The sequence below is a fragment of the Phocoena phocoena genome, chromosome 17 (assembly GCF_963924675.1).
Source record: "Phocoena phocoena chromosome 17, mPhoPho1.1, whole genome shotgun sequence".
In the NCBI taxonomy this organism is placed as follows: Eukaryota; Metazoa; Chordata; class Mammalia; order Artiodactyla; family Phocoenidae; genus Phocoena; species Phocoena phocoena.
Genome location: NC_089235.1, coordinates 14,087,589 through 14,111,438, shown reverse-complemented (window position 1 = coordinate 14,111,438; position 23,850 = coordinate 14,087,589). Strand labels below are relative to the sequence as shown.

The 23,850-nt window shown below is 35.5% G+C and overlaps 1 protein-coding gene across 1 annotated transcript in view; it reads right to left on the bottom strand.

The window, feature by feature from the left end:
• Positions 1 to 23,850, bottom strand: part of LOC136136980 (uncharacterized protein C8orf34-like) — a 110,068-nt gene that overhangs the window by 36,570 nt on the left and 49,648 nt on the right. The window contains 3 exon segments of the mRNA XM_065895226.1: positions 2,994 to 3,122; positions 16,285 to 16,416; positions 22,338 to 22,485. Of these exon segments, the coding sequence (XP_065751298.1) occupies positions 2,994 to 3,122; positions 16,285 to 16,416; positions 22,338 to 22,485 (409 nt within the window).

Genomic DNA, 23,850 nt, shown 5'->3' with positions numbered 1-23,850 from the left:
ACATCTTTCAGAAAGTAAAACTAAGATAAAGCAAAGACCAACCTTGCCAGAGAGAATTCTATCAGAGACTGTATGAAAATTAGGAGATCACTAAAAACTTTCAACCTTTCCTGTGACACAGGAGAAGAAGGTCCACAATAACAAGACAATGAACATTCCTTTTGACTAATACTGGAGAAAAGAGTCCATTCCCTAAGTCTTCCTAGTAAATAAAACAATGGTTAATAAAGTTACCATTAGATTAGAGAAAGAGTTACCAAGCCACAGCCATTATAACAGTCAAACAAGATCAAACAAGAATGAACATCCTCCTCCTTCAGGAAGATGGAAGAATAGTTTGAGATTAAATAGCTCAGTTCTGGGCAGTGAGATCAGTACATAAACATCACCATCTCAGGTGAACTGATAACTGAGTAGTTAGATACATGCTGGGCCTAAGAAAAGACGTTATATTAAATCTCAGCGAAAGTCACAGAAACTCGAGTCATCCAAGAAAGTAGCATCTTGTTCTAAAAGAGACTCAAAAAACATATACAGAGAAATGAGCGACCCCTCCCTGTGTGATCAACTGCTCCCTTACGCCACATAAACAGCACCACTACTGCCACAAAAAAAAGAGCCCCCTTAAAACGATCAATGAAGCCAAAAACGACTCTCCATCATACACATCACATACATAGATGCTGAATGTTACACCGTATTCTGGCCAAGCTACAGACTCACCCAACAACTTCTCTGGCCCTGACTCTGTCCCAAGAGTAATGTCCCAAACCTGCATCTCTCCTACTCTCCTGATCAACCACTACCCCAGCCATTTTATTTCTCCAGACTTCCCTGCCTGCGTTAAATGAACCCCTGTCATAGCTCCCACTCGCTTCTGCTCAGACGACTCAGTTGTGAGCCCCCATCTAAGGCTAGGTTTTCCTGGGACAGACCACAGCGTGAACCTTGACACGTCTGCTACAGATCTGGGCAAGTGCATCAAACTCCTTTATTTAAAAGTTTTAGTTAGTGGTCAAATGCTTTCTTACAAATTAACAATGATATAACAAGTGTTTAAAAAGTAGTTGTCATGTTTTAAAGGACAAAAATTGACTAATACTATAAGTGAAGATGTGTAATAACTGGGCATTTTCTTCAATCTTTTTTTAAACTCACGTTTATAGATAAGTTGAGAGTCTATAAAGAGCCACAGACTCTGACCAAAGGGGTAAGACATACATACATATACACACATAAAGCCTTTGACATATTAACAGGTAAGGTTGTTTTCATGAACGTAATAATTAGCTGAAAACTCACTTTATCATTATTTGCTCCAATAGTAAATCTAGACAAAAGCAGGATTTTCTCGAACTCCAACCGAAGACTTTCTAATAATGGCAAAATTACAAGACCCTATCATGAGTCAAGTTAACTTCTGAGACAGGTTCACTACACAAAAGTCTAATAATAAAGGCTCTAGTGAATTATAAATTAAGAAGTATGAAAAAACGAAATCTCTCTCTATATAAAATTGTAATACAATAAAATATAGTATATAAATATATAATTACAGTATAATACAATATATAAACACACACATATATATATATATATATATATATATATATATATATATATATATATATATATATATATATATATATATATATATATATATAAACGTCTCCCAAAATATATACCAAGGGAAATTTCTAACTTTAAAAAATATCATGGGGGCTTCCTTGGTGGCTCAGTGGTTGAGAATCTGCCTACCAACGCAGGGGACACGGGTTTGAGGCCTGGTCTAGGAAGATCCCACGTGCCGCGGAACAACTAGGCCCGTGAGCCATAACTACTGAGCCTGTGTGTCTGGAACCTGTGCTCCGCAACAAGAGAGGCCACGATAGTGAGAGGCCTGCGCACTGCAATGAAGAGTGGCCCCCGCTTTGCCACAACTAGAGAAAGCCCTCACACAGAAACGAAGACCCAACACAGCCATAAATAAATAAATTAATTAAAAAAAAAGTATCATGAAACTAGTAACACAACGCTGTTTTACAAAACATACTGATCCTCAAATATAATCTACTAGAATTTGCTAGTGTTCTATTTTCCATTTAAGAATCTTTAATATTCCGTAATACCAGAAGAAAATTTTAGTGAGGCTATAGCATTAATACGCATCTAAAGGTGCCTAATTTTTAAAACTAAGAGCTACTTAGAACCAGAGAAAGATAGAAATACCTTGAACTCACTACTAAAACCATAAAGTACATATGTATTTCTACATACACAGAATGCATTTATCAAATCAAAATATTTGTCTACTCTCACAACAATAACGTTTAAAAGTTTTTACTTGAAACGTATCATTTCAAACCTTCTCACCTATCAGAAGAGGGACACAGAATCATGTCTTCCTGACCTGGAGATGAGAGGACCAAGGCTCGTACAGGTTTAATGATTTACGTAATGTTATTCACCTCACAGGTGGCAGAGCAAAACTTCTGACCCAGGCCCTAGGATTACAGATCATTGCTTTTACAAAAAGGTATGTTGCCAGGTTCTGAGAGGATTCGAAGAAGAATCTGGCCCAGTCACTATCCTTAAGAAGTTTAGAGACATCAGAAAGTCATGGAAGAAACAGGTACATGCATTAACTGGGATGACACAAAACAACAGGGTTCGAAAGAGAAGAATGAGTAAGGTACCATTAGGTGTCCAGCTCACCTGGGTAACGCACAAAGACACTGTAGAGAGACTGGAATCAAATAGCCATTGTGGGGAGGGGGTCTATAGCCCCTCCTACTCTATATAAACTAGTCTTCCCACAAATCCCTGTAACATGCAAGATCAGTCCTCATTTCCCATCTCACGCTCTTAGAACTCCTCAACCCCTCATGGAGTTATAATGAGGATGTTGGAAATCTGTTACTGGTGATAGTAATGAATGTTTCTACTTTAATATTGGTTAGGAATTCCAATTATAATGAAGTAAATAAACTTACTTCGAGAGAGATTCTCAAGGGCTTTTCCCAGTTTCTTGCTCTCTTGAAGGATGTGGTTCAATTCATCAAAATCACGGCTTTCTGGTTTAGTCCTCCAGTTCCACTTAGGATGATCTACTGACCTTGGCACTATGTTTAAAAAAAATGATTACTTCATAAGCATGCTACATAATGATAAAAACTTACTATTCATCATTACGTGAAAGACTGTATCAAGATCAGTGTACAGAATAAAAATGTTTGGAAATGGTTTTCTTGTGAGCAAACAGAGGAGAAGTTATGAAGCTGGGTTTTAAGACATGTTTTAACTGAACAAGTAAGGAAGTGTGACAGTGTTTATAGAACAAAGAAAATGCAGGTGCTGATGTAAAACTAATAATTTATATAAATCATGGAAAAACACAAGCAAAGTATATTTTCTATTATGTTTTAGCAGCTTAAAAAATAATTGCTACCTTCTTCATGAGTAATTAGTTAAATGTTTTTAAGACATTCTTGCTGTCTTCTGATAAAACAAAGACTGAATACTTCTATTTACCTTCACTTTGCCTCAAATTCCCACTAAAATTACATTATGGTATTTTTCTTTTATCAAAGAATTGATTGAATAAAGAGAGAAGACATCATTAGGCAAGAAATAGCTGCACATTTGTTTTTGGAAGATGCAAAATGAACTGAGTGGTAACTGGATTTAGCAAGGTAGAGAATACTGAAACCTAGTCCCTGAAGAGAGAGATGCCCCCAAAAAGTGGACATTTCACACCATTTAAACATGAAAGCATCGATCAAGGAGGACCAATGCCAAAATAATAAGGATATAAAAACATAATTGCCTTTCAGATTGGAAGGATCCATAAAATGTCCACAGCATAATGTAAGGCATATTATCACAAAATTTTACAACAGTGGTAATAAAGAGAACATCTTTAAAAGCTTTCAGGGACAAAAATAGCAAATCAAATTGTCATCCGACTTCTCAATAGCAATGCTTGGCCCCAGAAGACACAGGAGAAATTCCTTCAAAATTCCAACTGAAGATCACTTCTAACTTTGAATTTTATATCCAATGAAAGAATCAATCAAGATACTTGTAAGGACTCAGAACGATATCTGGCAAGCGCTCTTTTACAGAAAGCTCCTAATGGAGGTGCTCCACCAAAATAAATAAGTAAACCCAAAACTGGAAAGACCTGAGATTCAGGAAATAGATAATCCTCCATAAGAAAAAGGAAAAGGTAAGCCTTGGGATGACAGTAAAGGATGGTCTCAGCAGAGAGCTGAGAAAAAGTCTGGAAACTAAGGAGTAAAGACTGGAGCAAGAGGACAAAGGACTACAGGAGAGAAGTCTCTAAAACCTCTTAAATGAAATAAAATATAAACTAAGACAGAAGACCACGATGTATTTAAGCATATTGAGAGTGTTTAATATATACTTTAAGGCAGGGTTTGGTGAAGCATTAGTGATGGGTACAGAGAAAGCAAAGCAAACAGAAAAACAAGCCAATTATTAATTCTGGAAACAAATTAACAGTTGGCTATTTTATGGCTCTACTGTGAAAAAGGCTAATTAACATAATCATGAAAAAATCAATGCAAAGTATACATTAACCAACATCTGAAGTAGCTGCCTGCCTGTACTATGAGAATGTGATGGGCCCTGGGTATAAAGCACAATGTCTTAGAAGGAAGTCAAGAGACAATGCCTCAAATTTAAAAACTGAAAGAGAACTATATAAGTATCTTGTATATTTACATATGTAGATCTGTGTACCAAAGGAAACATCTAAGAGTTAAAAGTGGTTCCACATTAAAAGCAGAACAGGAGAAAAAGAAGGACACCGTTGCCTTGTGGTACTAATTTGCTTTTTAAACCATATATATTTTTGTTTTGATTAAAATAAAATAATTTTTTAAAGTTTATATGGTATGGCTATAAGAAAGACAGTCTCAACCTACTGAAAATGTTTTTCTGCTACCTTTTTCAAAGTAATTCAGAAATATTTATTATAATAAAACATATACTGATCCTCTGACTCAGCAATCTTATTCTGTCTGGTAAATTATCATAAATAAATGAAAACACTCATACTTATGTATATATGTACAAGGTTGTTTATTTTATCGGAAAGTGCACGATATTTGTTTATTTCACCAAAAAGTTTGTGGTGGCAAAACTCTGGAAATAATGTAACTGTACTTCAACAGGGGAATAAATAAAGTATAGCATATTCACACTATGGTACAGGTATGCACTTACGGAAAAGTACAACATAGATCTGAATTTATTTGCATGGAGATATGTCCGTAATACATTTTAAAATAATAGAAACAAGTTGCTTAAGAATGTGTACTGTACAGTTTAAAGCCAGTTTTATAAAGCAATTCAACTCACACATTTTATGTTAGTTTATACAAAGAAAAGGATGTAAAAGGATGCAAACTATTTCCGAGGGAGTAGACTTTGAGAGGGCTAAAGGGAGAGAGACTATCTTTCCACATGTCTCTATTTTTTTCATTGTCAAAATAAGTAAACATTACTTCTGTAATTTAAATAAATCTAAACTAAAAACATGCAGCTGCTTCCTCCATGTTTCTTTGTTTAAGGGACTCTGGGAAGGAGATGTCAGCTAACATCAGCACACCAGTGTTCAAGCGTGGACAGTGGAAGCAGTGATTGTGATCAATGGTTTTAGAAAACACTTCCAGGCATATTGCTATTACGCCACAGGTCATTACCCAGGAGTTCCCGGGGGGACAAGCCCAGGCACAGGGAAGAGATCAGAAGAGGAGACAGAGAAAACTGTATTTGAACCAGATCCTTCAAAACATTTACTGGCACTTTTGTTAACCTTTTTTGAATAATTTCTCTAATCTGCATCATTACATTATCTAATCTTCCTGGAAATTACCATATCCTATTAAGATCTCATCAATTAAAAAAAATAAGGACATAGGTTTTTAAAAAAAATCAGTCCCAATCAAGCTCCCCAGATAATCATGTGACATGCCCCGCCGCCCACCCTAGCAGCCTTTGCAGAACTCCACCTGAATGTATCCACGTGGGCAAGCCCAGGTGAGACCAGCAGAACTGCCCAGCCCATTCACTGAACAGTGAGAAATTATAAATTGTTGTTGTAACCTACTGAGTTTAGGGGAGGTCATATACAGCACTACAGAGAAATGAAACGACACCCAAGCTCTTTTCCTCAGCAACTTTTGAGAGAAACTAAGACAAATTTATTTTTATATTTTTGTAGCTTGTGACAATTTGCTACACATGTGATACCCAATTTATCATAGGATCCAAATCTAGGACAAGGAAGGCCACAGTATAATCATGGTCTAATCAACTACACTGGATAATTTCAAAAGATGTTTCAGTAAATAATGGAAGGTGATTTGGGAAGTCATCAGCCCAGTATACAGTCTCCAGGTGAGAATCTCTAAAGGTTTCTGATGGATTAAAAACCTTGAGGGACTTCCCTGGTGGTCCAGTGGGTAAGACTCTACGCTCTCAGTGCAGGGGGCCTGGGCTCGATCCCTGGTCGAGGAACTAGATCCCACATGCATGCCGCAACTAAGAAGTTTGCATGCCGCAGCGAAGATCCTGCATGCCACAACTAAGACCCAGCACAGCCAAAATAAATATAAATAAATAAATATTAAACAAAACAAAAAACCTTGCTTAGGTCATACTTAGTATTAAAACTCAGGGCTACAGTTTAAATACATTTTCTACAAAATATCCTCAGGAGATATGGAAAACAGCAGAACAATATAAACAACATAATATGACCCATATGAGGTGAAAGAATCTGAGATTACGTACAACCTATAACATCACTGAGACAAAACTCACCCCCAAAGCAGGAGCCCATCCACAGCACCATGTAGATGGGCATGCTCCATTCATTCATAAAGAGGTCACTACTTCACAAAACAGCTGACTGTATATTGAACAGGGCCTATTTTGAACAATTCTTTATTATATTAATCAAATGCTGACTCACTGATACCTCCACCAATAATTTCCATCTGTGGGTTAAATAATAAATTTACCATTTCTTCCAAATAACTTTTGAGATACAATCTATCTATTTCTTTGGAACCAAAATAATTTCAATTATTTAGATCTTTCAACACTGTTTTCTAAAATTTAATAAATGCTAAAATTCCTTCCTGAAAGTTTCTCCCATTCTTTCATTTAAATATGCCAGGAGGTTCCCCAGTACTATAGATATACCTAAAATTGATAACTGAATTTATTACTTCAAGTCTCCTGCCTTCTGCATTTCCATATTAGGACTTTTCAGACATTGTTTTGCCATCTTCATTCTCTCGTGTCTATGTGACTTGTGTTTTCTATACACATGCATGGTCTTTTCATTTCTTTCCTAAAATTTTAGCAAATATACAGCTATTCCTCTTTGTATATGCTGTACTAAATGCGCATAAATAAAATTACTGAGGACTGGTTTTAGTTTCTGGTTTTAACTGAAGCTAACGTACTTACCTCAATTTTCTCATCTGGATCACAAATTTGAAATAGCTATAAAAGAATCAGTGCACACTGTCATGCACAAGGGACTGACAGACAAATGCTCTGCTGGTTTTTTCTGCCAAGATCCCACTCATCATCCTCAACCACTCCACCAGAACCACCACTCCACCAGGTAAATAGCAGAAATGCTTGAACCACAAAGGAAAAAACTTCATCGAACCCTATTTGTCATTATTTTTCCTCTAGGACAAATCAAAATTGAAAATTAAAAACATAATATTATCCTGCAGATCTTTGTACCTATACCAGTTTGCACTGTGTAAGGTGCTTTTTTGTTATCTGAAAATGCACAGCTTCTAAACTGTTATCTCATGAGACTAGGACACTATTTTAGCACTAATTAATCCTTAAATTCTCATTTACTCATTTATTCTCTCATTGGTATATAGCACAAAGCACTGTCCTAGGTTCTGGGAGTAAACCAGTGGGAATAAATGTAACAAAATTCCCTGCCCTCATGGGGATGACATTCTACAGGAGCTCACAATCTACTGGATAGGCTAACAGGTTATTTTGTTCTTCACTGGCCTAATTAATATATAGTATCTATTTTTAAGTAAGCTTTAGCAATAGAGATGTTTTTAATGAATGTTAATGATATTTATCCCACATGAAAGTTAATGACTTAACATTACTGTCTTTTTTTCCTTTTGAGAACAATCACTTAGAAAACTTTTTATACGTATTACATAAATGTTTCTGCCAGACAATACTTCAGTTAAGGAAATATCCTTTTATTCTAAAAGTCCTTTTATTTAGTTTTGTTTTAAAATAAGAAATTGATGTAAAACTTTATCAAATACCATTCAAGTATTATTTGAGATGTCATATGACTTTTCTTACTTTATCAATTTGTATAATGTACCAACATACACCTAATGGTAGTCCCAAAAAGGAGAAGAAAGAATATTTGAAGAAATAATGATTGAAAGATATTCCATGAAAACAGAAACCAAAGAGAGCAGGGGTGGCTATACTAGTATCAGACAAAACAGACTTTAAGACAAAACTTGTTACAAAACAAAGAATATCATATATTGATAAAAGGGTCAATCAGTCAAGAAGATTTAACAATTATTTAACATATACACACCTAACAACAGAGACCCCAAATACATGAATCAAAAACATTGACGTAACTGAGGGTATAGAGTTCTACAACAATAGTTGGAGACTCTTAATACTTCACTGTCAATAATGGATAGAACAACTAAACAGATCAATAAGAAAACAGAGTACTTGAACAACACTATAAACCAATTAGATCTAATAGACATATAGAGAAAAATACACAGAATAACAGCCATACATATTCTTCCAAGTGCACATGGCACAATCTTTAGTATAGACCATATGTCAGGCCACAAAATAAGTCTCAATAAGTTTTAAAATATTTAAATCATAACAGTATCTTCTCTGGTCACAATGGAATGAATTGGAAAGAAAAAGAAAAAGAAAAAGAAAAACCAGAAAATTCACAAACATGAGAAAATTAAACAACACACTCTTAAACAACCAATGGGTGAAAGAAGAAATCCGAAAGGAAATTAGAAAATATCTTGAGACAAATAAAAAAGAAAACACAACATACCAAAATTTATAGGACACAGCAAAAGTGGTGCTCAGATGGGAATTTATAATTGTAAAGCCCACATTAAAAAGCAAGAAACATCTTATACAAATAACTGATCTTTATACCTTAAAGAAGTAGAAAAAGAAGAGCAAACTAAACTCAACCTAGCAGAAGGAAGTAAATCATAAATATTAGAACAGAGATAAGTGAAATAGAAGATACAGATGTAACAGAGAAAATCAACAAAACCAAAAGTTGATTCTTAAGAAAAATTTTAAAAATTAACAAGCCTTTAGCTAGATTAACTAAGAAAAAAGGGAAAAGACTCAAATTACTAAAATCAGAAATGTAATCAAGTCTGTAACCTACAAACTTTACAGAAATGTTTTTAAAAGGGATTATAAGAGATTATGAATATTTAATGCTAATAAACTGGACAATCTAGATGAAATGGAAAAATTCCTAGAAACAAACAAACTACCAAAAGCTACTCAAGAATAAACAAAAGATTTATAATAAGTAAAGACACGGAATCAATGATCAACAACCTCACAACAAACAAAGTCAAGCACGGGACAAGGTAGCTTCATTGGTGAATTCTACCAAACATTTAAAGAAGAACTGACACCAATTCTTCTCAAACACTTCCAAAAAAACAGAAAAGGAGGGAATACATCTAAACTCATTCTATAAAGCCAGCACTGTCCTGACAGAAAAGACAAAGATATGACAAGAAAACTATATACCAATATCTGTTCTGAATACAGATGAAAAGATCCTCAACAAAATAGTAGCAAATCAAATTCAGCAGCATATTAAAAGGATTATGGAAACACGAAAGACCTGAATAGCCAAAGCAATTCTGAGGAAGAAAATGGAGCTGGAGGAATCAGGCTCCAGGACTCCAGACTATACTACAAAGCTACAGTAATCAACACAGTATGGTACTGGCACAGAAACAGAAATATAGATCAATGCAACAGGACAGAAAGCCCAGAAATAAACCCACGCACCTATGGTCAATTAATCTACAACAAAGGAGGCAAGAACATACAGTGGAGAAAGACAGTCTCTTTAATAAGTGTGCTGGGAACACTGGAAAGCTACATGTAAATGAATGAAATTAGAATATTCTCTAAAACACAAATAAACTCAAAATGGATTAAAGACCTAAATGTGAGGCTGGATACTATAAAACTCTTAGAGGAAAACATAGGAAGAATACTCTTTGACATAAATCGCAGCAATATCTTTTTGGATCCACCTCCTAGAGTAATGAAAATAAAAACAAAAATAAACAAATGGGACCTAATGAAACGTAAAAGCTTTTGCACAGCAAAGGAAACCATAAAGAAAACAAAAAGACAACCCACAGAATGGGAGAATATATTTGCAAACGGAGCTACCGACAAGGGATTAATCTCCAAAATATACAAACAGCTCATGCAGTTCAACATCAAAAAAACAAACAGCCCAATAAAAAAATGGGAAGAAGATCTAAATAAACATTTTACCAAAGAAGACATACAGGTGGCCAAAAAGCCCATGAAAAGATGCTCAACATCACTAATTATTAGAGAAATGCAAATCAAAACTACAATGAGGTATCACCTCACGCTGGCCAGAATGGCCATCAACAAAAAGTCTACAAACAATAAATGCTGGAGAAGGTGTAGAGAAAAGGGAACCTTCCTGCGCTGTTGGTGGGAATGTAAATTGGTACAACCACTATGGAGAACAGTATGGAGGTTCCTTAAAAAACTAAAAATAGAGCTACCATATGATCCAGCATTCCCACTCCTGGGCATATATCCACAGAAAACCATAATTCAAAAAGATACATGTACCCCAATGTTCATAGCAGCACTATTTACAATAGCCAAGACATGGAAGCAACCTAAGTGTCCATCGACAGAGAAAAGGATAAAGAAGATGTGGCACGTATATACAATGGAATATTACTCAGCCACAAAAAAGAATGGAATAATGCCATTTGCAGCAACATGGATGGACCTAGAGATGATCATACTAAATGGAGTAAGTCAGACAGAGAAAGACAAATATCATATGATATCACTTATATGTGGAATCTAAAAAGATGGTACAAATGAACTATTTACAAAACAGAAACAGACTCACAGACTTGGAAAACAAACTTATGGTTACCAAAGGGGAAAGGTGGGGGGAGGGATAATTAGGAGTTTGGGATTAACATATACACACTACTATATATAAAATAATCAACAAGGACCTACTGTATAGCACAGGGAACTCTACGCAATATTCTATAATAACCTATATGGGAAAAGAATCTGAAAACGAATGGATATATGTATATATATAACTGAATCACTTTGCTGTACACCTGAAACTAACACAACACTGTAAATCAACTATACCCTATATAAAATAAAAATCAAATTTAAAAAAGTATTTATAAGCTGTTGCCATGCAATAAAAATTAAAACTAATAAGTGAACTCATTAAAAAAAAGGATTAAACATCATGACCAAGTGGGATTTATCCATGAATACAAAAGTCATTTAACATAAGAAAATAATCGGTATAATAATTATGTTAATATAATCAATTTTTAAATGAATGATTATTTTGATTGATGGAGAAAAAGGCTTTTGACAAAATTCAACATTCTGTCATAATAAAAGCTCCCAATAAACTAGGAGTAGAAGGGAATGTCTTCAATATGATAGAAGACATTTATGAAAACCTCACAGCTAATATCACGTAGATCAGTAAAATAATAAAATTTTCGCCTTAAGATGAGGAGCAAGAAAGGATGCCTGTTTTCATCACTTCTATTCAATACTATTAAAATTTCTATCCAGACCAAGTAGGCAAGAAAAAGAAATAAACAGCATTTAAATTGGAAAAGGAAAAGGAAAACTATCTCTACTTGCAGACGGCATGAACTTATATGTAGAACAGCCTAAAGAATCCACAAAAACATGGTTGCAGCTAATAACAAGCTCAGCAAAGTTGCAGGATATAAGATCAATACTTGAAAATCGGTTGTATTTCTAAACACTACCAATGAACAATTGGAAAAAGAAAATAAGAAACAATTCCATTTACAACAGCATACAAAAGAATAAAATACTTAGGTATAAACTTAACCAAGAAGGTGCTAGTCTAGTACACTGAGAAGTACAAAACACTGTTCAAAGAAATTAAAGAAGACAAATAAATGTAAAGGCATCCCATGTTCATGAATTGGAATCCTTAACAATGTTGAGATCACAATAATCCCAAAATGATCTATTAAGAGAATGTATTTCCTATTAAAATCTTGATGACCTTCTTTAGCAGAAATGGAAAAGCTGATCCTAAATATCATATGGAATTGCAAAGGACCCTGGATAGCCTAAATAATGTTGAGAAAGAAAAACAAAGGTCAAGTACTCACACTTTCCAATTTTAAAACTCATTATAAAGCTTCTGTAATAAAAGTAGTGTGGTACTTATATAAGGATAGGCATATAGAATAGTGAAATAGAACTGACAGTACAGAAATAAATACATTCATTGCCAACTGCTTTTCAACAAGGGTGCCAAGAACATCATTTAATGAGTAAAAAATAGTATTTTCAATAAATGATGCTGTCCAACAAATGGACAACTCAATATCCACATATAAAAGAATGAATTTAGACCCCCTACCTTACATCATAAACAGAAACTAACTCAAAATGAATCAAAGACCTAAATTTAAGAACTAAAACTATGAAACTCTTAGAAGAAAACATAGGGGTAAACCGTTATGGTCTTGGATTAGGCAAGGGTTGACACCAAAAGCACAAGAAAAACAAGAGAGAGAGAGAGAGAGCGAGAAATAGATAAATTGGGCTTCATCAAAATTACTAACATGCATATCGAAGAATACTATCAAGAAAGTGAAAAGACAGTCTGCAGAATGAGAGAAAATATCTGTAAATCATATATCTGATAAGGGTGTAGGATCAGAATATATAAAGAACTCTTGAAACTCAAGGAAAAAAAGAGTAACAACTTACTTTAAAAAATAAACCAAGGATCTGAATAGATATTTCTCCAAAGAAGATATACATATGGCCAAGAAGAACATGAAAGGATGCTCAACATCATTACTTATCACAGAAATGCAAATCAAAACAACAGTGAGATACCACTTCACACCCATTTGGATGGTATAATATTTTTGTTATAAATAGAAAAAAACAAATGTTGGTGAGAATGTGAGGAAACTGAAAACCTCTTACATTGCTGGTGGGAATGTAAAATAGTACAGCCTTCATAAAAAACAACTGGCAGTTCTCCCAAAAGTTTGAACATACAACATGACCCAGCAGCAATTCTACTTCAAGGTATATACTCAAAATAATGGATAATGAGTGTTCAGTTACTTGAGCATGAATGTTTATAGCAGCATGATTCATGATAGCAAAATGTAGAAACAACCAAAATACCCTACAATAGATGGATGGATAAACAAAATGTGGTATATCTATACAATGGAATGTTATTCAGCCACAAGAAAGGAATGAAGTTCTGATACCTGCTGCAATGGGAATGAACCGTGAAAATATGAATATTATGCTGGGTAAAATAAGCCAAACACAAAGATCACACATTATATGATTCTATTAATATGAAATAACTAAAATAGGTAAATTCACAGAAACAGAAAGCAAGTTCCCAGAGACTGGTGGGAGGTAGAAATGTTGAGAGACTGTTTGTTACAGAGTTTCCTTTTCTGATGATGAAATGTTTTGGAACTAGAAAGAGGTTAGGGTAGCACAGTATTTTGAATGTACTAAATGCCACTGAATTGTACATTTTAAAATGGTTAATTTTTGTTATGCTAATTTAACCTAAAAAAAAGCATTTTAGTGATTTGTTATGAAGCCATGGTAACTAGAACATCTCTAAAACTTCTTTGCCTCTCCAAGGTCACAAAGATATATTTGTATGTTTTATTTTAGAAGTTTCATTGTTTTTGTTTCCATCTTTAAGTCTATGACCCATCTCAGATTGATTTTCAGTATGAATTAAGGTAGGGATCAACTTGTGTGTATTTTCCATATGAATGTTCAATGTTGAAGGGAAAGGGATTTTTCTTTTCCTACTGTATTGCTTAGATGTCCTTGTGGAAAATCATTTGACCACATATGTAGGTCTATTTTTAGACTCTTTATTAAATTCAATTGATCTATTTGTCCATCCTTTCACCAAAATCACACTGTCTTGATAACTGTAGTTCTATAAGACTTGAAGTCAGGTAGGGTAAATTCTCCAAACTATTTCATGTTTTTCAAGATTTCTTTAGATAATCATGGTTCTTTCCCTTTCCAAATCAATTTAAAATAATACTGTCAATTTCCATGGATCAAATACCTGCTAGATTTTGGATAGGGATTGTACTTATTTCAATAGGAGATTGTTATTTATTTCTGTTCTTTTCTTGCCTTTGTTTTGGGAGAATAAATCAAAAAATTGGGGGCATCCTATTTTAATAAATTTATTAACTTTTTATTTATGCTTTTTTGTGCTTCTTTTTAGTGGTGCTTTACATACTACAATATACAGCTTTAACTTACCATGGTCTATGTTCAAAAGATATTCTATTACTTCAGGAATAATTTATGTTTCAACAATACATTTCCAGTCAATAACTCTGAATCCTATAATCTTATTGTCATGTATAAATATCTCTACATATATTATTAAACATTCATGATACTTTGTTATTAATTTCCTTTAAAGAGCTAACAGTCCGATGGAACCAGAAGCTGAGAGTAGGTCACCTGAACAGAAAAAGATATCAGATGCCAGTCCACCAGTAACATTTTGTGGCTACATAGCATCTCATAAATAGCAAAGGCTCTGCAAAATGAAAGACCTTACAGAATTCTACCCTCAAGGTGATGCGATCCAGGACTCAGCCCTTTAAAATAAGCCCCTAGGGTTATGGGTTTATCACTGGGAGAGGGGGAGAGAGACAGATAGAAAGACATTTCCAAGGATAGAAAGGGAAATGTGAGACTGAGAACTGACTGATTTCATTTTTCATTTATTCCTTTACATTTTTTTCATTTAACACTTATTAATTGAGCCAGGAACTGGGAATATGGTTGTGAACAACACATTTAAATTTTAAACTTGCATATTTTTTTAAATGTTGGGACCAAATTTTATAAACCAAACTGCTGAAGCAGGATAATTTAGCTACAATCATAATTTTAAAAGAACATTTGTAGTTTGTAGTACTTCACATAATTCTCACAAGAACTTTGTGGTTGATACAATACTTTTTATGAGTACCACTATATAAATAAAGAAACTCAAGGAGTTAATTTCAGTCATTTTCACAAATGACCCAAATTCAGATTCCAGTTAGCACATAATGATTTTTCAAAATTTTCAAACAAAAATAAATATTTTCTACCTATTCCTTTTCCTGTTTAAATTAAAATCAAACATCTCACTCTGTAACAACCACAAGAAACTGATGTGTAAGAACAGCTTTCAAGCTCTCTTGTCTTCCAAGAATAACTGACTTGCTACAAGATCCTAAGCTACATGACATGTTTATGTGTACGTGGTGGTAACAGCACTGGAAAAACTTAGTGGCTAGAAAGGCAGTGGGAAAGGAGGAGAGGCATTGAGAGAGAAGGGGTACTTATCATCGTGGGAGAGAGTAAATATACAAGCTTCAGTAATAAATGGGTAGGGCCTCAGAGAGATCCTGGGTGAAGGATTTTTTTTTTTAATTTTGTTAAATGTTTTGAACAGAAATCTTCTTTGCTTTCCCTCTAAAATATTTAATTTGCTTTTATGTCCTTTATTAAATGTAGGGCTGGTATTGCTCTGAATGTGATAAAACACTGCAACTATTCATGAGAGGCAAGGGACCTGCTCCACGCAGTTTACATTCTTAAAAGAATATTATACTCAAAAAGATCTCAATCAATTACATATGCTTGAGAATATGAGTAGCTATATATAAATAAAGCTCCATGTTAATGCTGAAACAAATGTGAAATTCATTAGAATAGCCAGAATATCAGATTAAAAATTTGGCTTCAATTCTTACCTTTTCTTCATTTTACTAACACACACTTACGTACATTAAGTAATATCTGAATGACAAACTTCCTTACATGATTTTGATTCTGGTGATGGTGGAGAAATACTAGACACAGCAAGGTCGCTTTTTGACTTTTTAGGCTTCTTTGCATTTAACTGCCAGGGTTTATCATGGTTTCTGAATTCCTTTCTTGTTCCTTTATGTTCTGTTAAAACAAAAAAAAAATACATATAAAAGTAGTAGTGATTTCATGATTGGTCAAAAACTAAATCCGTGAAGTAACTAGATATACCTGGCAAAAGCTATGTCACCTCATGTCAAAATAATGCAAATGTCCCAAAGTATTACTTGCTTTATTTCTCCTGTAAATTTGTTTTGAATTTGATATGAATTAGCTTATGTATTAATATGGTTAAGATCATGCTAAACTGGGAAATTATTCGAAAGTCTTTTTAAGGCACAGATTACTTAAAATAACACTGTATAAATGGGTGTCATGGAATAAAGCCTTGTATTCTGTTGTAAATAAAAATAGCTAAATGTTAAAGTAAATTTTACTCATTTGATGCTACCTTATCTGTATTCACTATAGCACATAAAACCACTGGTGCTCACCTACACTTCCTCCAAAGTATCCCTCATTTTTTCCACTGTTCTGTTCAAGAAAGAGTAGTTCAACCACCTTTACTGAAAGCTGTAGTTCCCCTTCAAAGGTGGTCAGTGTCATACCAACTTCCAAATGAAATGATCTTTCCAGGAGTTCACCTCTCTTAACTTCTTTGCATTCCATATTTTTAGACAGACTCATATCGTGGAATTTTTTCTTCACTTATTCTCAGGGCATTACGTTCTCCTCATCCCCATATCACCTATCTAACTGTTCCTTCTCTGTCTTATTCATGCTTCCTTATCTTTCATCTGTATGACATTCCTTGGTTTCCTTCTGCCTTCTTGTTTAAATTTAAACAGCTTCAAATCATCTCAGCTCTATGGATGACTCATAAATCTTTCTCTGACTACCCACTTATAAATACCAAGTAGACATCATGAAATATTATAGGGATTCCTCAAATTTTCATGTTAAGTTTGTACTTAATGAGCTGTTGTCCAATTTTTCTACTTCCAACATCCCATTAAATATCAAAAGAGGCATAAATATTCTAAAACACTAGGAACAGAAATATTGGTCTATATTCTGCCAGAACCCAGGAAGTATTTCCATACATAGAATTAAGACAAAAGATCGGCATATCAGAAAGAGACTGAAAAATTTCTAGACATCCACAATGCTTGCCCCTAGCTCAGATTCATCGCCTTATATTGTTTCACAATCTATCAGAATTTGTCGTTTTACATACAAACTAGAACCGTACTTTCTTCTAGTGCAACACAGCTAAAAGAACAAAGAATCATGGACACAAAACATAGCACCTCATGATACAAAGAAAAACTAAAAGGAGCCAGAAACAATGATATATTGGATTTTGTGGCTTTTTAAATTCTCCACTATTGGAAAGAAAAACAAATCCACATTAATTTAAATATTCCAGCAATGATATTGTTCTTATTTGGTCGGTTAAAAAGAGATGAGAGACAGAAAGTCACTTGTCAGTCTAGCAGAGACCTACAGGATTTGACTGATACTGGAAATTTTAGTAGCAACCATGATTTCACCTGTCTCCCCCAAATTTTTGAAAACGAAACGGTTCCAAGCTATATGGTGAGCGAACAAAAAAGAAGAATCTACCTCCATTATTTATTGACAAACCTTAAACTAGACAGATCACTCCTCATTTAAATTCAAACAAACAGAAAATAAATATCATTTTAAGAAGGAAGATTTAATATAAAAAACAAAAAGACATCATTCAAAATACAGAGGAAATTCACAGTTTGGGGAAAGATTTACCATGAAAAAACCTTTAAATTTTAGAATGTGGCTATTTTATCTTCTTAATAAAACTAAAAGAAAACAGACTCTGTGAAGCAAAAAGAAGTGAGAAAAGAGATAAAACTACAAAAATATAACTGCTAAGAGAAATTAAAGAAGATAAGGAAACACTGACAGGAAGCTAAAATGCAAATACGTACCAACATTTAAATTTGTGTACAAAGCCAGAAAGAGAAAACCAATACTACGGAAAACTGAATCAGTGACACAGAGAACATGCTTGACAAACCTCCCTAGAAGTTATCAATAAAGTAAAGAAAACTCAATTTATACATAGTTGATTTTCTTGAAGAAGAAATCAAAACAAACACCACAGAAACACTAACTAAGGACACAAGAAGAAAACTGTTCTAGGCTGAAGACCTGGGTTTGCTAATTGAAAGGATTCACTGAATAAAATGAAAAATTAAAGAAAAAAGACAAAACATCTAGATGTAGTCCCAGTAAAACTCTGGAATATCAGAAATAAAGAAAAAACAAATCCCATAAGTATTTAATAACAGAATATCGAAAAATGAGTAAAAACAAGGTTGCTTTCAGTTTTCTCCTAGACATTAAATGACAGACTTCTGAGAAGATGTTATGTCCCAAGATGCTGGATACATTTAAAAGCAAAAAGAGGGCACCTTCAGATACTTTCAAAAAGTACTGACCTATATATTTTGACGATTGAGACATTTTCTAACTAATTCGAAAAAGCACCAAAAGAAATAATTCAAAATTACAGTTACAGTTTAAACTGGCATTATTTACTGTCACCTGAATTACAACTTCATCAGTTAATATTCACATCCAAGAATTAGTCTATGCTTTCCTTCTCCCTCCTGCCATACCCTTCCCTCTAAAATCTCTCCTCTTCACATTCTGGGGCATACGTTCCACGGTAAACAAACAGTCCTCTATCTTCAAATCCCCTCCTTCAAGTCAGGAGAGCCACTCATTCTTTCCACAAGGCCACTCCCTTCTCTGCAGTTTCCTGGAATGGAGGGTGTCCATTCCTCCACGTGTCACCTGCCACAGACTGCGTTTTTCTGGTCCGTCCACGTTAAGCTGAAAGTCTCTCCTCTCTTGCGGTAAGTGCTGCCTGTCTCTACTGCTCACCCCTCTTCAGTACTGCATCCTCATTACTGCATCCTCATTACTGCCGCAGCCCTACTCGAGACACTGGCACCGTCACCCCCGACCTTTTAACAGCGAGAATGAAACCCTGGTGACCTCTTAATCCTTAAACAAACCATGCACTGAACCTCATACTTCACTGTCCTCCTCAACTCTAAAGAGCTTCCCTTCCCTGGACATCAGACACCCCCAAACTCAGGTCACCCACAGGATGTTCTCATCATCTGGAATCATTCCACCTCAAAAGCCTTGATCCCAAATATCACAATTTCCCTGTCCTTCTCAATCTTTCATGTTTTCACCACACCTCCCCTTACACAGGCCTCTCAAAGGATTTTAGCTCTCTGACTAGCTTTTGATGTCTACACTGTTTCCTTGTTCCCTACCCTCTCATACCAGACCATGTGCTTTGATCACTTGCACAACTTACCCACAAATACCCTCAGCTCCTTCGCAGAACTGCTCTTCCACCCTCCGTCCTCACTAGGGCACGACTACAGTTCTCATCAGTCTCTCAAAAGGCTTTTCTGTCCCTCCTCCCAGCGCTTCTGGGCACTGTGGGGAAAAAATCACAATCTTGCCCATGGTTTCCATGATTAATTCATGTCTTGAACCTCAGAGAAGCCCCAGAACTGCTTTAGTCTTTTTTATTTTCCTTTGCCAACTCTTCTTTTCTTCCCCATGGTGACTTCACAATTAATATCATTCACTTCAATGTCCCCTATTCAATCCCCAAACCTCTTGGCCTCAGCAAACAACCTCACTTCCTAATAAACAGGCAGAATTTAAGGCAAAAGACCCTTGCCTTCCCCTAGTCCATCTCCTATTCTAAATTTGACCACAACTTCCCCCATTCTCCCACTCACATGGTTTTATTGTGTACAATCCTGAATGCCATACCTGCGACTCCTGCCTTAACCCATTCCCAGAGTTTTAGACTCATATCCAACAGCCTGCTGGAATTGTCTACTAAGATACCCCACAAGAAATTCAAATTCATCCAAAGGAACTGGACTTATTATGGGTCTTCATAAATTTAGTCCTGTGTTCCCATCTTGCTTTATTAAACAAGCACTTATGCCACTACCCTAGTAAACTGGAAGTTATAATAATCTCCTTCCCTCTCCAAGCAATGAGTCATTAAGTACTTGTGCTAGTCAGAATTCTAAAGCGATCCCCCCTGATATCTGTCCCTTGATGTTATGCCCTAAATAATTCCCTTCCCTTGAGCGTAGACAGGACCTTTGACTTGCATCAAACCAACAGAATATGGCAAAGGTAATGGGATGTCAATGCCATGATTACACTGTATTATATAAGATTCCATTTTAGTAAACTTGTATGAAAGAAATTCCCTTACTTGTTAAAGAAATAAGCTGCCAGGATGCAAGAGTCATGTAGCAAAGAACTGTGGGTTGTACCTATTTGCTGAGAGCAGCCCCTGGCTGAGATCCAGCAAGAAAACAGGGACCTCAGTCATACAGTTGCAAGGAGATTAATTCTGCCGACCACCTGAATGAGCTTGGAAGCAGATTCTAGTCCAGCCTCCAACACCTTGATTTGCAGCTTTGCAGATTAAACAGAAGATTTAGTTAAACCCTGCACAGACTTCTGACCTGTGAAAAATGTGAGATATTAAGTGTCTGCTGATTAAAGCTACAGAATTTAATACACTACTGTCTCTCCAGATATGATAATTTATAAATATGGGCTCAGCTTCAATGAGCTCACAGATGTTTATCTGGTCCACCTTCAGAAGAATGGTGCCTTCTGTGCAGCTACAAACCGGAGCCTATGCCTAAGAGTCACCCTACTAAGAATCTAACGATAAGACAGTGAGGCCAAGAGAAAGCAAGAGTCCCCTCTTTTGTACGCCAGAAGCCCATATTCTAGTTTCCCGTATGCAGCAGAGAACTTCTGTATGGATAACTAACACCAGAGTTGTCTACATTCTTCAGAGGATACCCTATTCCCTACCCACTTTAGGCACCAATGTGAGAATACAGCCAAAGAAAACCAAAATCCTTTCATGGGATCCCATACAGCATGAAGAGAAGAGAAGCGATGGTGTTATCCCCAGGAGCATCTGGAATCCTGTCAGTCAGATACCATGGGAGTCAGGTGAGGAGTCAGCTACCCAAGCAACAGGTCTGGGGGGGAGTGGGGATTTGGGTTTGGAAGTAAATACTAATACCAAACGAACAGACCAGGGTGTAGAAGAAATAAGCTGTCGGACACACATTTTATAAATAAAAATCGAAGTCACGTCTACCCAATTGTATCACTAGTGCTTATTGGGGAGGTAAGGCTATTGCGTACTTGGTAAGGCTGGTTCCCCAATAGAGTGAATAAAGCTTCCTCAGGTTGAACTTACTATATAAGGTAAAATTACAACTGAGGGGGGCTTCCCTGGTGGTGCAGTGGTTGAGAGTCCGCCTGCCGATGCAGGGGACGCGGGTCCGTGCCCCGCTCCGGGAAGACCCCACATGCCGTGGAGCGGCTGGGCCCGTGAGCCATGGCCACTGAGCCTGCGCGTCTGGAGCCTGTGCTCCGCAATGGGAGAAGCCACAGCAGTGAGAGGCCCCCGTACCGCAAAAAAAAAAAAAAAAAAAAGGAAGAACTGAGGGAAACAGAGAGTAATTATCCATTTGGGCTACAAAAAAGGTAACTGCAGAAATCTACTGTTTACCTTTCTACACAGATGAGCTCCATAAGCACTTAATTCAAATTCTTCATAAAAAGATAAGAAGTTAAAAAAAAAAGGTAAGTTTAAAATAATTAGTTTTCATTCATATGAAATGAAAGCTTTTCATGCAAATCTGAATCTTATTTCTATTCAGACTGAATACAAAGATGCCCATATTTTGAAGCTAATACATAACAATATACTCAAATTCAAGAATATTTTTTGACAAATTTTAGCATACAGATGAAGTTCCGATGAATACGTGAAACCCTAGGTAACCACCTAGATTTACTCATTATAAAGAGAAAGGCTTTCGTAAATTTTAGTTTAAATGCATTAACGTTAACTGTAAAATATATTTTTCATTTACCTAATGTTTCACTTTCTGCCCAGAGAGCTGCAGATCCAGATAAAGTTCTCTGAAGGTGTCCACGGTTTTCTTGTTTAGACTGAAGATGGTCAATGAGAAATGGGATTGGCTGGTCAGGTGTCTCAGTAATTAACTTGGTCATTAATTCCTGAAGGCAAAGTAAAGCATATGTTTACATCTAATAACAATAGCAAACACGTATATATAACTTACTACTGCCAAGCGCTACAACTAATTTAATCCTCATAATAATCTTTTCAGGCAGGCACAAGGTATTGCCCAAATCCTGAGGAAACTGAAGTGCAGAGAAGTAAACTGTGTTACACAGCTAATACATGGCAAAGCCAAGATATATTTATTTTTATTATTATATTTGTCCAAAAACATACTAGAAATGTATTCCAAAAAGAATTTTCAATTTCACATTACTATTTTGAGAGATGCCATTATATATTAACTTTTCAATAAACCTCACCATATGCCTTATATACCAATACCATTTTTCTTTCTTAACTATATATAAATATCCCTCAATGAAGAAAATGTTGTTGGAATGAAAGTCACAGCTTCACAGAAACCAAAAAAATGTCTTCAACCGTTTCTCCATCAGAAATTCCTTTTTCCAAAAGCCCTGATGGGTATTCATTCTTTCTTGTCCTTGTTCTTTCTTTCTTTTTTTTAATGAGTGAAGCAATGGAGAGTCCCATTTTTAGACAGCTCTAAGGATGCTTTAAATTGGGGAGAAATCTGCTTAAGGGTAATATCTACACATTGTTTTTGCCAGTCAGGAACAGCAAGAGCAAGTGACAATCTATGGTCCATTAGAATCCCCAGACTGGTCTCCGATGAACAGCTGCCAAGCCAACTGAACATCCCTTTATGCTGTGCAACTGGGTTTGCGAACTTGCATGCACCACTTTACATTCATATTAGTCACAATTCACCATGTTGGGTTTAGCCCAGAATTCTAGTCTGTCAATTGTCATTTGAAGTTCAGATTCTGTGAGAGGCAGTGGTTCTAGTGATACACTGGGTATCAGGTATTAGGACTGCTAATGGAAGGGATACTGGAAATTCCCCATCCCATTGTCTTTCTTTGTTGGTGGCCTATTTCCTTTGCCTTGAATGCTCTTTTCCGGGACGTTCAGATGGCTGGCTTGTCATCATTCAGTCTCTAATGATATCTTCTGAAAAAAGCTTACCCTAATGAATCTTCATAAGCTTTTATCACTTCTTTATCTTCTTCGCAGTATTTAGCAACTCTCCAGAATCATCTCATTTAATATTTACTCATCAGTTTGTGCCTGACTCTTCTCCCCTGCTACTACAGCACTAAGACCAAGAACCGGCCTGGTTTGATCTCTACTCTCTCCTAAGGGTCTAGATTCTACCTAGTTCATAGGTGGTGTTCAATGAATGAATGAACATTTGGTTTTCTGACCCCAGGTAAATATTAGAAATTAAAATCCCTTATTGTCCTAATAAACAATAATTAAAGCATCCATAGATTTCT